Source organism: Carcharodon carcharias, chromosome 4, assembly GCF_017639515.1.
Source record: "Carcharodon carcharias isolate sCarCar2 chromosome 4, sCarCar2.pri, whole genome shotgun sequence".
NCBI lineage: Eukaryota > Metazoa > Chordata > Chondrichthyes > Lamniformes > Lamnidae > Carcharodon > Carcharodon carcharias.
This window is the reverse complement of record NC_054470.1, coordinates 188,618,341-188,635,602: the sequence shown is the minus strand read 5'-3', so window position 1 is coordinate 188,635,602 and position 17,262 is coordinate 188,618,341. Positions and strand designations below refer to the sequence as shown.

Below are 17,262 nucleotides of genomic sequence, written 5' to 3'. Positions count from 1 at the left end.
ATCCGATCCATAAAGTATGTTTTTTTTTTAAAGAAAAGGTATGGGGAAGGGTTAAAACATAATGTTGTCAGCTGGATTCACCCTTGTTTGAATAAATCATCTAATACTCTACAATATTTAAAACTAAGTGGTTTTATGGATTGTGATATTTTAGAACAGGCTCAAGATTTATATAATGTATGGAGGCTCCGCAAATATCCCCATCCTCAATGTTGGGGGAGCCCAGCACATCAGTGCAAAAGATAAGGCTGAAGCATTTGCAAATACCTTTAGCCGGAAGTGCTGAGGGGTGATCCATCTCAGCCTCCACCGGAGGTCCTCAGCATCAGAGATGCCAGTCTTCAGCCAATTCGATTCACCCTCCATATCATCAAGAAATGGCTGAAGGCACTGGGTACTGCAAAGGTTATGGGCCCTAACAATATTCATAGAAACATATAAAATAGGAGCAGGAGGTAGGCCATTCGGCCCTTCAAACCTGCTCAGCCATTCTTTATGATCATTGCTGATCGTCCAACTCAATAGCCAGCTACCGTTTTCTCCCCTTATCCTTTGATCTCTTTCACCCTAAGAGCTATATCTAACTCCTTCTTGAAAACATACAATGTTTTGGCTTCAACTACTTTCTGTGATAGCGAATTCCACAGGCCCACCACTCTCTGGGTGAAGAAATTTCTCCTCATCTCAGTCCTAAATGGTCTACCCCGTATCCTCAGATTGTGACCCCTGGTTCTGGACTTCCCCACAATTGGGAAATCCTGCATCTACTCTGTCTAGTCCAAGAACCATAGAAAAGTTACAGCACAGAAGGAGGCCATTTAGCCCATTGTGTCAATTCCAGCCCAAGGACACCCAGGTGTCCTTTCTAATCCCACCTTCCTTCACCCGGCCGATAGCCCTGCAGCTTACAGCACTTAAGGTGCAGATCCAGGTACTTTTTAAAAGAGTTTAGAGTTTCTGTCTCCTGTTAGAATTTTGTAGGTTTCTGTGAGATCCCCCCTCATTCTTCTGAACTCCAGCGAATATAATCCTAACCGATTCAATCTCTCCTCATATATCAGTCCCGCCATCCCAGGAATCAGTCTGGCAAACCTTTGGTGCGCTCCCCCTATAGCAAGTACATCCTTCCTCAGATAAGGAGACCAAATCTGCACACAATATTCCAGGTTTGCTCTCACCAAGGCCCTGTATAATTGCAGCAAGACATCCCTGCACCTGTACTCGAATCCTCTAGCTATGAAGGCCAACATACCATTTGCCTTCTTTACCGCCTGCTGCACTTGCATGCTTACCTTCAGCAATAGTACTGAAGACTTGTGCTACAGAACTTTCCACACCCTAGCCAAACTGTTCCAGTACAGCTACAACACTGGCATCTACCTGGCAATGTGAAAAATTGCTCAGGTATGTCCTGTACAGAAAAGGCAGGACAAATCCAATCAGTCTACTCTCAATCATCAGTAAAGTGATGGAAGGGATCTTCAGCAATGCCATCAAGCGGCTCTTGCTTAGCAATAACCTGCTCACTCATGCCCAATTTGGGTTCCACCAGGGCCACTCAGCTTCTGACCTAATTACAGCCCTGGTTCAAATATGGACAAAAGAGCTGAACTCCAGAGGTGAAGTGAGAGTGACTGCCTGGACATCAAGGCAGCATTTGACTGAGTGTGGCATCAAGGAGCCCTAGCAAAACTGGAGTCAGTGGGAACCAGAGGAAAAACTCTATGCTGGATGGAGTGATAACTAGCACAAAGGAAGATGGTTGTGGTTGTTGGAGATCAGTCATCTCAGCTCCAGGACATCACTGCAGGAGTTCTTCAGGGTAGTGTCCTAGGCCCAGCCATCTTCAGCTGCTTCATCAATAACCTTTCTACCATCCTAAGGTCAGAAGTGGGGATGTTCGCTGATGACTGCACAATGTTCAGCACCATTTAATGACTCCTCAGATACTGAAGCAGTCCATGTCAAAATGCATCAAGACCTGGGCAATGTCCAGGCTTGGGCTGACAAGTGGCAAGTACGCACCATACAAGTGCCAGGCAAAGACCATCTCCAACAAGAAAGAATCTAACCATCGCTCCTTGACATTCAGTGGAATTACCATCACTGAATCCCCCACTATCAATATCCTGGGGATTACCATTGACCAGAAACTGAACTGGACTAGCCATATAAATACTGTGGCTACAAGAGCAGGTTAGAGGCTAGGAATCCTCACTTAGCTCCTGACACCCCAAAGCTTGTCCACCATCTACCAGGCACAAGTCAGGAATGTGATGGAATACTCCCCACTTGCCTGGATGAGTGCAGCTCCCGTAACATTCAAAAAGCTTGACGCCGTCCAGGACAAAGCAGCTCACCGACCGGCACCACATTCACAAACTTTCACTCCCTCCACCATCGAAGCATAGTGGCAGCAGTGTGTACCATCTACAAGATACACTGCAGAAACTCACCAAGGCTCCTTAGACAGTACCTTCCAAACCCTTGACACTACCTTCCAAACCCTTGACACTACCATCTAGAAGCACAAGGGCAGCAGACACATGGGAACATCACCACCTGGAAGTTCCCCTCCAAGCCACTCACCACCCTGACTTGGAAATATATAGCCGTTCCTTCACTGTAGCTGGATCAAAATCCTGGAACCCCCTTCCTAACAGCACTGTGGGTGTGCCTATGCCACAAGGACTTCAGTGGTTCAAGAAGGTAGGTCACCACCACCTTCTCAAGGTCAATTAGGGATGGACAGTGAATGTTGGCCTAGCTGGAATGAATTAAAATAAGTATTCATTTTCAGTGAGGCCTGAAAATAATTAGTTGCTAACCTACTCCTGTACTGTGCCTCTAATAATAGCTAAATAATTCAAATATGAATGATTTGAATGCAAAATGTTCTGTTTATATTGAATTTTTTAAGACTCGTGTTTTTTTACCATAATTAAAACTAAGTACATTTTGAAATGTATTGCAATAATCAGATGTCCTCAGTAGCTCTAGCATATCTTGTCAGACATTCTCATTGCATAGGGACCAGAGGCGGGGTAACATATTGACCAGGTTTGAGCAATAACAGGAAAAACAAGCATTTTTGAAAACAACAGCTTACCTAGCTAATTTTAGCTTTTTAGCTTTGCTTGTGACATTGAAGTCTATTTAATTAATGTGATTCTTAGTTCTCTGGTGTTGGCTTGCATTTAACCTAAAGGAAGAGACAAGGGGGTGAATTTCCTTAGGCTTATACCCCTCTGCTGCTATAACTTGGTTGGGAGCTCCACGGAAAACCCATTTACGTGCTGTGTTCTGGCGGCAGTGGGAGAAGTTCTGAGGAAATTCACACCCATAATGTCGGTAGAATTTGTATATTTTAGCTCTTGCGTAGATAGCTATAATCAAGTGCTCTGTTTCATTTCATTCTCCCATATGTAATAGAATTTTTCTCCTGGTCAGGCTCTGATTTTCCTTATAACGTCAGTTCACGGTGCAATTTAGATGGGCAAAGAAAAGTTCTGAAACTGGATTTGACCTACTGAGTAGCTCATTATCTCCTACAGTAAGATGAGACGTAGAACTTACTGTAGTTGAAAACATTTTCCTTTATTCTGGCACTTGTTCAAGATAAGTTATTATTTGCTTCTGGGATTACGGTAAGAAATGTAGCCTCTGATTTACCCTTTTTAAAAAAACTTAATAAGTGCCACTGGGAGGAGTTAACTAGGGAGGTGCTAACAGCTTCTGGAAAAAATGCATCTTGGCTCATTCAGGCAAAGCCTGTCTTTCCTTTCCACTTCAGAGTGAGATTATTTATTTTGGAAGCTGTTTAAATTCAATATGGACATTTAGTTTCTCAACGAAACAGCAGAGAAAACATTTTGTGTCATTGTAATGAAGTGTGCTTATTCATGTCTCTCTCCTTTCTTACAGACAGCAGCTGTCTCCGATGGAGGTTAGTGCACATTTTCAGATAAGTAAAGACAAGACATGGTAGAGTGTACACTTCATATTAAAATTTATTTTCTGTCCCGAATTAAGCACTAACTACTTGGTTAAATGAATTTTGAAGACTGTGGGCTGAGATTCTGTGGTAGGCAAAAACTACAGAGTATTCAGTTTTTCTTCACAGTATTATGTTAGTTTGTGATTTGATAATGTTTTGCTTCCCTATAATCAAAATGGTTTGTTTTCCTATCAGGTCAGGTGCTTTTATATCATTTTTCTCTTGCATTCTATCTGGTTTAAAGATACCTTGTATTATTGGTGTGCAAATAAGAACTAATTCTGTGATTCCATGCTGTTAATAAGGGAGTGGTGATGACTGGCAGTTATGGTTGGGCAATTCAGAGCTGGTATTATAGCCCTATAATTTGCAAACAGACTGGAAGTTATATCCATGCTGTTGTCAGCATGTTGCATTTCCCAGGATATGAGTCAACTTTACCAATGAACATTACATTGGTTTGTTAGCTGACACGTTGCCATACTTTTGATAAAGCATAGCTGAATACCAGAATACAATGCTAATACAGAAGCAAAGTCCTAACACAATTCCAGACTATTTTTAAAAAATCACTATTTCAGTGAACTTCTTACATTGTTCTCAACCTGCAAAAACACATTCATAGCTGTACTTCAAGCTCATGGCTTCCAATTTAACTTGGTAGACTCAAATCATAGTTGAACGGCCGGATTTTTGTGAAAGAGAGGGGAAGCGTGTGTCGGGCAAGTTCCCGACCCTGGAAACCTGTCTCCATTAGGGAGGCCTCCACCTGCCATATTTTTGTTCCAGGGAGGTGGAGGTGAGATGGACTCAGGTTCACTGCCTCTGGAGGCAGACCCGAGGCAGCAACAGAGTTGGGTGGACAGTGAGATTGGCAAGCTAAAAGTCCGCCTCCGTTTACTGGGGCATTGGCCTATTTGTAATCATGACTGTCAGGTCCTCAAGCCTGCATGCCATCCCACCCCACCCCCATACTCAACTCGGTATTGGCATCCTGCTTCCGGGTTTCCCAACCAATCAGAGAGAATGGGCAGGTGAAGTGCTGACTTTGTTAAAGGAAGAATTCTGTACATTGTACTGTAATGCAAAACAGATGTTTGCTTCTCTTGATACAGTTGCCAAATGGCCTCATTATGAACGCTTGGCTCAGTTCCAGGAATGATCAGTCCACTTAGTTTAGTAGGCAATGTTGACGCAGCTTGCAGGGAGTGCAAGTTTTATTTGACATCTCTATTGATTTGAAATAAGTTATTCTTTCCTTAATGTGATTTTTCAATGTCTGCATGTTTAATTGTACAAGATTAAGAGGTCTGAAGCTGAGTTAAAGAGGCACAACAAATTCTGCTGTTGAATCATAAAGGTTCCCGCCCTGCTACTGGCCACTATTGCATGCAGGTCTGTTAGGATAATATTATGTCCCATTTATACAGTACATTTCACTGCAATAGATGTGCCTCGTTATTTTCCTATCTAATCTGAGTAGATTTAGACTATTTATTTTTAGGATTCATGCAATGCTGGCAATGCCACATTGATTGTCCATTTAAATGGGGTGCAAGAACAGAAAAACGTCAGGGCATTTATGCACAAATATTTGACAAAGTGACAGTGTTTGACAGTTTAACAAAGTGGTCAGTAAAGCATATCGGATCCTGGGCTTTATAAATAGAGGCATAAAATAAAAGCCAGGAAGTTATGCTAACCTATACATTCTGGTTTGAGCTCAGATTGAGTCTTGTGTGCATTTCTGGACACCATACTTTAGGAAGGATGAGAGTGTTTTGAAGAGGGGAAGAGATTTACTAGAGTAGATCCAGACATGAGGGATTAGATAAATGATAGACTGATGAAGCTGGGGTTGTTTTCCTTAGAGCAGAGAAGTCTTGGAAGAGATTTGATAGAAATAATTTGATAGAGTAAATAAAGAGAAACTGTTTCCAGTGGCTGAAGGATTGATAACCAGAGGACACAAATTTGAGGTGATTGATAAAAGGAAAAACACTTTTATATGGATTTGAATGACTGGATGGTGGGTGCAGATTTAATAGTAGTTTACAAAAGGGGAATGAATGAATATTTGAAAAGGGGAAAAAAATTGCAGGGTCATGGAGAAAGAGCTGATGAGTAGGTCTAACTGAATTGTTGTTTGAAAGAGGTGCTGCAGACGTGATGGGTGGAACTTAATGGAGTCTGCTGGAGCAGGCAAGATAGTGGGTGGGCTGTGGAGAATCACGTGGGAGGCCGCATATCCAGTTGACGGTGAGAATTTGGTGAGAGACGGGAAGGGCCCAATGCAGGAAACCCACCCGCTGGTGGAGGGAAGAGGATTAGGCTCGTTAACAAGCCACTTGAGAGCAATTATCCTTGAACCCACCGGGACTTAATGGCAGTTCATGGATTTAGCTGAATTTGATATATCACTGAATTTGAACGGGTCTCCCATGCATACAGAGAGCCATCCAGCTGCCAGTGGCCTAATGTAGCCATCCTCATTCACAGTCATTTAGTGTCCAATTGAGTGACCCAGTATCAGAAAGGGAGGACCATAGAAAACCAGTCCTGTCTTCTTGCATTTTTAAAAAAAATCATTCATGGGATGTGAGCTTCACTGGCTGGGCCAGCATTTATTACCTATCCCTAATTGCCCTTGAGAAGGCGGTGGTGAGCTGCCTTTTGAACCGCTGCAGTCCATGTGGTGGAATTACACCCACAGTGCTGTTAGGGAGGGAATTCCAGGATTTTGATCCAGTGACAATGAAAGTACGGTGATATATCTCCAAGTCAGAATTGGTGAGTGACCTGGAGGGGAACTACCAAGTGGTGGTGTTCCCATGTATCTGCTGCCCTTATCCTTCTAGGCGGTAGTGGTCATGGCTTTGGAAGGTGCTGCAAAGGAGCCTTAATGAATTCCTGCAGTGCAGCTTGTAGATGGTAGACACTGCTGCTCCTGCTACTCACCCTACCCATGTAGTCACAGTATTTATATGGCTTATCCAGTTCAGTTCCTGTCAATGGTAACCCCCAAGATGTTGATAGAGGGGGATTCAGCAATGGTAATGCCATTGAATGTCAAGGGGCGATGGTTAGATTCTCTTTTGTTGGAGATGGTCATTGCCTGGCACTTGTGTGGTGCGTATGTTACTTGCCACTTGTCAGCCCAAGCCTGGATATTATCCTAGTCTTGCTGTATTTGGACATGGACTGCTTCAGTATCTGAGGAGTCAACTGGTGGTGAACATTGTGAAATCATCAGTGAACATCCCCACTTCTGACCTTATGATAGACGGAAGATCACTGATGAAGCAGCTGAAGATGGTTGGGCCGAGGACACTACCCTGAGGAACTCCCGCAGTGATGTCCTGGAACTGAGATGACTGACCTCCAACAACCACAACCATCTTTCTTTGTGAGTGACGACATGGCCCACCACCACCACCACTTACTCAGGCCAACTTGGATAGTATCACAGAGAATTACAGTATGGAACTTAGTTTCAGCGACAGCAATCCTGCCTATCAGTGGAATCTCCGTGTCGCCCTTCCACAAGAGCCCCAATGTTATTTCAATGCAATCAGGCACTTAGCCAGACAGCGTTGGGCCTTTCACTGAATTAGATCTCATGAGGGCAAACATCTTGCCCCAGAGAGCAGCTGGCCAATCAGAGGTTGGTAGCACACTATTACTGTCATTATCAAAGGGAACAGTGGCCGCTGCCGGTGATGCACTGAGGCCTTCACCAGGGTTTGTCACTGGATCTCTGGAAACAGCGTAGAGTTTTCCCCCTGATTCCCATTGACTCCAATTTTGCTAGGGCTCCTTGATACCACACTCGGTCAAATAGAGCCTTGGTGTCAAGGGCAGTCACTCTCACCTCACTTTTTGAGTTCAGCTCTTTTGTCCATTTTTGAACCAAGACTGTAATGAGGTCAGAAGCTGAATGACCCTGGCAGAACCCAAATGGGTGTGAGTGAGCAGGTTATTGCTAAGCAAATGCCGCTTGATGGCATTGCTCATGACCCTTCTATCATTTTATTGATGATGGAGAGTAGACTGATGGGGCGGTAAGTGGCCGGGTTGGACCTGTCTCCGCAACCCTCATCCTGTCCCACTCACCTGTTTCCAGAGATCCAGTGACAAACCCTGGTGAAGGCCTCAGTGCATCACCGGCAGCGGCCACTGTTCCCGTTGATACTGACAGTAATAGTGTGCTACCAACCTCTGATTGGCCAGCTGCTCTCGGGGGCAAGATGTTTGCCCTCATGAGATCTAATTCAGTGAAAGGCCCAACGCTGTCTGGCTAAGTGCCTGATTGCATTGAAATAACATTGAGGCTCTTGTGGAAGGGCGACACGGAGCTTCCACTGATAGGCAGGATTGCTGTCACTGAAACTAAGTTCCATACTGTAATTCTCTGTGATACTATCCAAGTTGGCCTGAGTAAGTGGTGGTGGTGGTGGGCCATGTCGTCGAGGTACTGACATCCTTGTGGCAATTGTGTTCCCACAAATGATGTCAGGTAGGAAATTCCGGTATATTAACACAACAGAGATAAAGGAATAGTGATATATATCCAATTTGTTGCAGACTTCAGATTATACAGTGATGGAGGTGGTAAGTATTGACTTCAATGGCAGGTGTACCTAACTATCAAATCATTCTATCTTGAATGATGGTGAGTTACTTGACTGTTGTTGCAACGAAGCATCACAAGGACACCTGCCATAATCTCTAGTCAAAATATAGTATTAAGGCTTATCCGAATAATTCCACCACAAATTAGCTAGACATCAGTGAGGTAAAGACGTACTCAAAATTGTAGAGGGTGAAGGCTTTCGTACAACACTGGTCTGAGACAATGGAATAAAAGCAGCAAAACACAGTCCCCTGTTTTCACTGGCTGGCTTATATGACCATTCGCTGGAGCAACTGTTATTTAGTTTATATCAGCCTATACTGAAGAGTAATTTCCAAGTTATATAAAGCTTGCTTTTGAAAACAATAGATCTCTGGGTGTACGCTAACATCCTAAACCTGGAAATTCAAAGGGTCTATTGATGTATGGAGTTCATTGTTTAGGTTTTCAAGATAGTTTAACCTGGCCAAGTAATTTGAAACCATGGTGTCCCACCCATATTACTCTGATCACTTCTGCATTAATAACTTTATTTCTGAGTACTCTTGACTACATCAGTGACAGCAAACTAGTGGTTTAAAAAACTCTCATCCAGTAACAATGCTAATTAGATGATTGATGAACCATTCTCTCCCAAGAATAAAATAAAGCTGCTATTCCAGAAGCATGTTGTAAAATAATAATTAATTTGATTTGGTGTAATTTAGGTTTAGGTTGGCCTGTCACTGAGGTATGTATGTGGCTGGTATGTTAGGTACTTTTTTCTTAATGAAGCTGATTTTGCAACAGTTCTATAATGAAGAGAATTTGTCTATTTAATTAATACTAAGCTCATCCCAGCTTAATACTGGTCCTCAGCTGAAAGGAAGGATCTGGAAAAATGAGGGACAGTTTAAGTCTACAGCCGTAACCCTTTCCAGACACGAAGCGCTTCTATCATGCAAACATATGCTTTTAGTCTTCGTAGCCTTTTATTAAACTAAGCCATGCAACTAAAACCTAAAAGCAAGGATTTAAAATTAATCATTAGTGGATGTCAATATTGCCCAGCAAAATACATTGTCATCATTATTTTAGTGCGTTTCTTCTGTTGAAGTACATAATTTAACGAATGACATCTATCCAAAGCATCGTTAAAGATTTGTTTGAAAAAAAAATGCTGCTGTTAGTAAAAAGTTTTAAATTCTGAGTAAAGTGGTATTTCATATTGCCATAAAGTGGTTTCTGCACAGAGATATAAGTGTAGGGCACTTATCGCTGGCATCAATTTGACATTTTGTGTTGTGCGTGAGAGGACCTGAAGGAGGCAGTATCACACTTCTTTGAGTTCACATTGGTTGCATTATAATTATATTTAGTATATAACCAAATTTTTATGCTTTGAAAATTCCAATTTAAAGAAGCATTCCACAGCTACCATTTTAAGCTTATAATTTTCTAAAGTAAAATCTGACATTCCCATCACTAATATTCAAGTTCTATTTACTTGCATCTGAATTCCAATTTTATCAGCTAGCTATACATAGGATACTTCCCTGTACTTCTGTCTTCAGTACAAGTGTTTTTTTCCCCATTGGTTCATCAATAATTTATGTTTCTGTGGTAACGACAGGGTATAATTCCTCCTAAATAATTTAGCTAGCACTCTTAAAGCTTTGTCTTTGACATTCTATCTGTTTCCTGTACTTGCGGTCATGAGGAAGAGAATTGTTTTGATCATGTGGGGAGGCAAACTCAACTAGTCTCTTGTACGTCTTCAGCCATTCAGAGAGTGAACTGCATTTTCTTGCTTTAACAGTTAGACAATCTACACAAAATGTCACAGAGGCTGACAGTAGTTAGCTTCCAGTTGTTGCTGGGAAAGTACAGTTGAGACTGGTATGGATTCTGGAGGTTGGTTTCCAGGGAATAGTTTAAAATATTTGATGAGACGGCATTACAGTGGATCCTACCAGGTACAGTCAGGTAAGCAGTAACAGAGTTGACTTTCAGCTATATATTCTGTTCTGTGATATTTGCTGGAGAGAATGCAGAGGGTTATCTTAATATTGCTATTGCTAAAATTATGCTTTATGCAATTTTTGGGCTGAAACCTCTAAGTATAAAAAACTAGTACTTGTAATATTAATGAATGAATTGCTGAATGCAGTTATAAGATCTCATCTATTCACTGAAGCCTAGAATTGCACTGGTGGCTAGCTTCCAGTATTTTTATGTGTAGTTGTGATATGATGCTGGTAAACTGTGTTTAACAACAGCACAAACAAATTGGTTAAAAGTTAGTACAGCAACCACCCTTCCAACCCTGCTCAGTTGGTGCATGCATTGCTCCATATGAATCTACATTGTGCAGACTAAAAGCATCTGAAGTCATTTACAGTTTAACGTGGAATTAGCGACAGACTCACTGTTTTCAGCAAAGACAGGACATGGTAACTATCTGGTATGACTTTTGTACTTGTGTGCTTAATGAACTGGATTTTGTTTGTAGTTAGCAACCTATGTGCAACTGTGCACAAACATTAATTGTTAAAATACCAAAGTTAAAGTATTTCTTTAAAAGATAAATGCTGAATTGGAACATTTAGAGAGAAAATGAGAGAGTAAGTGCATACATTTTTCTCCTTTACAAAACCCACTCACAGAGCTGGTTTGTTAAACTGCATGGAAACTAGAAAGATTTCTTTCGGTTTGATGCAGATAATTTTAGCTATTTGATGCACATGGTCTTAAGATAATTGTTTCTTTAATTTGGGAATAGAATCAATATGGCAGTCATCAATACAGGTTGTGTTCTTCCGTTTTTTTGTACCAAATGTACTTTTCTCCTTTTCTGTTCCTTTGTTCAAGTGCTCATCACAATTAATTCATTGCAGAGAGCTCCATGGGTTAAGAGAATAGTGCAGAAATAACAAACTAAAGGCAAGAGTAGAGTAATGTAATAATTTACTAAAATAAGAATAAATCAGTGCGAGGAAAGTGCTTTCTAGAGATGAAGGGCATAGATAGGGTGGATAGGAAGGCACTTTTTCCATTAGTAGAGGGGTCAATACCAGGGGACATAGATTTAAGGTAAGAGATAGAAAGCTAAGAGGGGAGTTGAGAAATTTTTTCACCCAGGGGGTGGTGGGAGTTCTGGAACTCACTACCTGAAAGAGTGGTTGAGTCAGAAACTCTCATGACATTTAAGAAGTATTTAGATATTCATTTGCGTTGCCAAAGCCTCCAGGGCTATGGGCCAAGCACTGGAAAATGGGATTAATGTAGTCAAATCTTTGTTGACCAGTGTGGACATGATGGGCTGAATGGCCTCCTTCTTTGCTGTAAATGTTGAGACATCTATGAAAATGGAATTTAAAAAGAAAGCGTTTAGTCCTTGTTATTGGAAAGAAGTTTCTTATTGACAGAAATGGAGATTAATTTTGCAAATTGAATTTCTAGTTCAGGCACATTTACTTGTCAGAGATTTAACTTTGGGCCCTGAATATGTATAGTAATGGCTAAACTTCAAAAGTACTTCATTAGCTATAAAGTGTTTTTTAATTCATTTTTATGGGATGTCGGCGTCATTGGCTAGGTGAGCATTTATTGCCCATCGCTAATTGCCCTTGAGAATGTGGTAGTGAGCTGCAGTCCATGTGTTGTAGGTACACCCACAGTGCTGTTAGGAAGGGAGTTCCAGGATTTTGATCCAGCAGCAATGAAGGAACTACGATATGTTTCCATACCAAGACGGTGAGTGGCTTGGAGGGCAACTTCCAGGTGGTGGCGTTCCCATGCGTCTGCTGCCCTTGTCCTTCTAAATGGTAGTGGTCGTGGGTTTGGAAGGTGCTGTCTGAGGAGCCTTAGTGAGCTCTTACAGTGCATCTTGTAGATGGTACACACTGCTGCCACTCTGCGTCGGTGGTGGAGGGAATGAATGTTCATGGATTGGGTTCCAATCAAACGGGCTGCTTTGTCCTGAATGGTGTCTAGCTTCTTGAGTGTTGTGGGAGTTGCGCTCATCTGGGCAAGTGGGGAGTATTCCATCACACTCCTAACTTGTGCCATGTAGATGGTGGACAGGCTTTGGGGAGTCAGGAAGTGAGTTACTCACCTCAGGATTCCTAGCATCTGACCTGCTCTTGTAGCCACAGTATTTATGTGGCTAGTCCAGTTCAATTTCTGGTCAATAGAATCGCCAGAATGTTGATGGTGGGGATTCAGCGATGGTAATGCCATTGAATGTCAAGGGCCGATGGTTAGATTCTCTCGTTGGTCATTGCCTGGCACTTGTGTGGCACAAATGTTACTTGCCACTTGTCAGCCCAAACCTCGATATTGCCCAGGTTTTGTGGCTTTTGGACATGGACTGCTTCAGTATCTGAGGAGTCGTGAATGGTGTTGAACATTGTGCAATCATCAGCGAACATCCCTAGTTTTGGAATTCCCTGAGGGCATGAACAATGCTAAATATCTGCAGGCTTTTTCTTAGATAACAATTATTGTTACTAAGATAAATCTCAGCTATGGAAAAGATCTATCATGAGTATCACTGTTTACAATTTTTTCACCTAAAGACTTGGATGTAAGCTACGTTCGGATGCATTTTATTAGCAAAAGCTTGCCTAAAAGGGTTTAATTTCCCACAACAGCCCCATGCTGAGTTGTGGATCAGTAGGTAGATAGGCAAATGGTAATTGAAATTTGAGATGGAAGAATGTTTCTCAGAATCCAGGCAATGGATAATTCATAAGACTTGCCTGGTTATCCAGAAAGTCACTTTGCGCCTTGATGTTGGAAACCCGTTTTGATCTCTGTATAGGCTTTGAGTTGCTTTTAAAAATCAGAACAGACATCAAAGGTTCAGGGAGCAGCAAGATTCAAAAGGAGAACTTTTCATTTGGGCAGGGCAAATTTATGTTTTTAATGTTCAGCAAAGGACCCATTTAATTGGACCAGTGTACATGTGTCTATTATTGTTGATTGCACCAAATGTCTCTCCTGCATTCTGCATGTTTTGGCTACTGTGGAATAAAGCAATTTAAGAATGGAACTAAATGCCTCACCCAATGTTAATTTAATCACTGTTGGAGAGATTGAAGAATTGCACTTGCAAACAATGGCTTGGTAGTAAAGAACTTAAATGTTGCTGTAAAGAGAGACATGGTGCTAAAGCTTTTCATCTTTCAGAGCAAACACAAGAATGCCAAATTTCAAATGATCACAAGAATTCATATGATAGGTAAAAAGGGATGTTGATTGGTTGGCAAGTTAACTCTGATTGGCCGAGGCATTCCCACGGAAAAAGTAGTGGCAAGCCTCCAGGGATTTCAAAGAAGGTGTAAGGCTTGAACATATTCCTTTTGTTTGCAGAGAATAGGTCCTTACATATGTATGTTGCTTCTAACAAGCATAATTGAGCCACATGACATGCTCGATTGATTATCTTAAATTTGTTGTTAGTGTAGCTATTCGTACACTTAGGATTGTTCATCCAATGTTGCCCAATGACGGAATCACATCTAACAGTAGACTATGTTGATGACAAGACACATACAAGGATTGTCAAATCAAGTGTTGCTTTTGGCAGACTTCGAGCACAAGAATGAAGAGAAATAAGTCTGCCTACCAAACTGAAAATCTAGTGAACAATAGTCCTATCCACTCTGCTATATGCATGCAAGACTTGGAACTGTGTGCCAGTGTCATGCCAAGAAACTCAACTATTCACTTGAACTGCCTTTGAAAGAGTTCGAATATCAGGTGGCAGGACAAAATACCAGACACTGAGGAGCTCACCCAAGCTGGCATGCCAAGCATCCACACCGTATCAAGACATTTACAACTGTGTTGGGCTGGTCATGTAGCCAGAATGCCTGATAATCGCTTAACGAAGTAAATCTTCTATGGAGAACCTGAGTCCGGGTTTTTTTTTTCATTCATTCCGGGACTTTGCTGGCTATGCCAGCATTTATTGCCCATCCCCAATTGCCCTTGAGAAGGTGGTGGTGAGCTGCCTTCTTGAACCGCTGCAGTCTATGTGGGTGTAGATACACCTGGAGTTCTGCAGGAAGAGTGTTCCAGGATTTTGACCCAGTGACAGTGAAAGAACGGCAATATATTCTCAAGTCAGGATGATGATTGACTTGGAGGGGAACTTCCAGGTGGTGGTATTCCCACCTATCTGCTGCCCTTGGCCCTCTAGATGATATTGGTCGTGGATTTGGAAGGTGCTGTTGAAGGAGCCTTGGTGAATTCCTGCAGTGCATCTTGTAGATGGTACACACTGCTGTTCCTGTGCGTTGGTGGTAGAGGGAGTGAATCTTTGTGGACGTGGTGCCAATCAAGCGGGCTGTTTTGTCCTGGATGATGTCAAGATTTTTGAGTGTTGTGGGAGCTGCACTTATCCAGGCAAGTGGGGAGTATTCCATCGCACTCCTGACTTGTGCCTTGTAGATGGTGAACAGGTTTTGGGAGTCAGGAGGTGGGTTACTTGTTGAATGATTCCTAGCCTCTGACCTGCTCTTGTAATCACAGTATTTATATGGCTAGTCCAGTTCAGTTTCTGGTCAGGATGTTGATAGTGGGGGCTTGGTAATGCCATTAAACATCATGGGGTGATGGTTGGTATCTCTCTTGTTGGAGATGGTCATTGCCTAACACTTGTGTGGCGCGAATCTTGCTGCATTTGGACATGGACTGCTTCAGTATCTGAGGAGTCACGAATGGTGCTGAATATCGTGCAGTCATCAGCGAACATCCCCACTTATGAGCTTATGATGGAAGGAAGGTCATTGATGAAGCAGCTGAAGATGGTTCAGCCTAGGACATTACCCTGAGGAACTCTTGCAGTGATGTCCTGGAGCTGAGACCACTGACCTCCAACAACAACAACCATCTTCCTTTGTGCTAGGTATGACTCCAACCAGTGAGAAGTTTTCCCCCGATTCCCATTGACTCCAGTTTTGCTAGGGCTCCTTGATGCCACACTCTGTCAAATACGGCCTTGATGTCAAGGGTAGTCACTCTCACCTCACCTCTGGAGTTCAGCTCTTTTGTCCATGTTTGAACCAAGGCTGTAATGAGGTCAGGAGCTGAATGGCCCCGTGGGAACCCAAACTGGGCGTCACTGAGCAGGTTATTGCTAAGCAAGTGCCACTTGATAGCCCTGTTGATGACCACTTCCATTACTTTACTGATGATGGAGAGTAGACTGAAGGGGCAGTAATTGGCCAGTTTGGATTTGTCCTGCTTTTTGTGAGCACAACATACCTGGGCAATTTTTCACATAGCTGGGTAGATGCCAGTGTTGTAGCTGTACTGGAACAGCTTGGCTAGGGACACAGCAAGTTCCGGAGCACAAGTCTTCCGTACTGATACCGGAATATTGTCAGGGCCATAGCCTTTTCAGTATCCAGTGACTACAGCTGTTTCTTGATATCACGTGGAGTGAGTCGGATTGGCTGGTGTTCTGTGATGCTGGGGGTCTCCGGAGGAATCCGAGATGGATCATCCGCTCGGCACTTCTGGCTGAAGATTGTAGCAAATGCTTCAGCCTTATCTTTTGCACTGATGCCCACCACCATTCATGACTGGATGTGGCAGGACTGCATAGCTTAGATCTGAGCCGGCTGTTGTGGGATTGCTTAGCCCTGTCCATTACTTGCTGCTTGTGCTGTTTGGCATGCAAGTAATCCTGTGTTATAGCGTTATCAGGTTGACACCTCATTTTTAGGTATGCCTGGTGCTGTTCCTGGCATACCCTCCTGCACTCTTCATTGAACCAGGGTTGAACCCCTGGCTTGATGGTAATGGTAGAGTGGGGGATATGCCAGGCCATGAGGTTACAGATTGTGTTCGAGTACAATTCTGCTGCTGCTGTTGGCCCACAGTGCCTCATGGATGCCCAGTCTTGAATTGCTAGATCTGTTCGAAATCTATCCCATTTAGCACAGTGGTAATGCCACATAACACAATGGAGGGTATCCTCAATGTGAAACCGGGACTTTGTCTCCGCAGTGACTGTGCAGTGGTCACCCGTACCGATACTGTCATGGACAGATGCACCTGTGGCGGGCAGATTGGTGAGGATGAGGTCAAGTATGATTTTCCTACTTGTTGGTTCCCTCACCACCTGCCGCAGACCCAGCTTAGCAGCTATGTCATTTAGGACTCAGCCAGTTCGGTCAGTAGTGGTGCTACCGAGCCACTCTTAGTGACGGACATTGAAGTCCCCCAACCGGAGCACATTATGCTCCCTTGCCACCCTCAGTGTTTCCTTCAACTGGTGTTCAACATGGAGGAGCACTGATTCATCAGCTGAGGGAGGGCAGTACATGGTAATCATGTTTGACCTGATGCCATGAGACCTAATGGGGTCCGCAGTCGGTGTTGAAGACTCCCAGGGCAACTTCCTCTCGACTGTATATCACTGTGCCACCACCTCTGCTGGGCCAGTGGAACAGTACATACATAGGGACAGTGATGGTGGTGTCTGGGACATTATTTGTTAGGTATGATTCCGTGAGGATGACTATGTCAGGCTGTTGCTTGAAAAGCCTGTAAGACAGCTCTCCCAATTTTGGCACCAGCCCCCAGATTTTAGTAAGGCGGACTTTACAGGGCTGAGTTTGCTGTTGTCCTTTCCGGT

At 43.0% G+C, this 17,262-nt stretch overlaps 1 protein-coding gene across 3 annotated transcripts in view; it reads left to right on the top strand.

Annotated features, from left to right (window-relative positions):
* The window catches only part of rgs12b (regulator of G protein signaling 12b), a 273,901-nt gene that overhangs the window by 137,122 nt on the left and 119,517 nt on the right, over nucleotides 1–17,262 (top strand). For all 3 annotated transcript variants that reach the window (XM_041185750.1, XM_041185752.1, XM_041185751.1), the window contains one exon: nucleotides 3,925–3,946. In XM_041185750.1, the coding sequence (XP_041041684.1) occupies nucleotides 3,925–3,946 (22 nt within the window). The remainder of the gene's footprint in view (nucleotides 1–3,924; nucleotides 3,947–17,262) is intronic.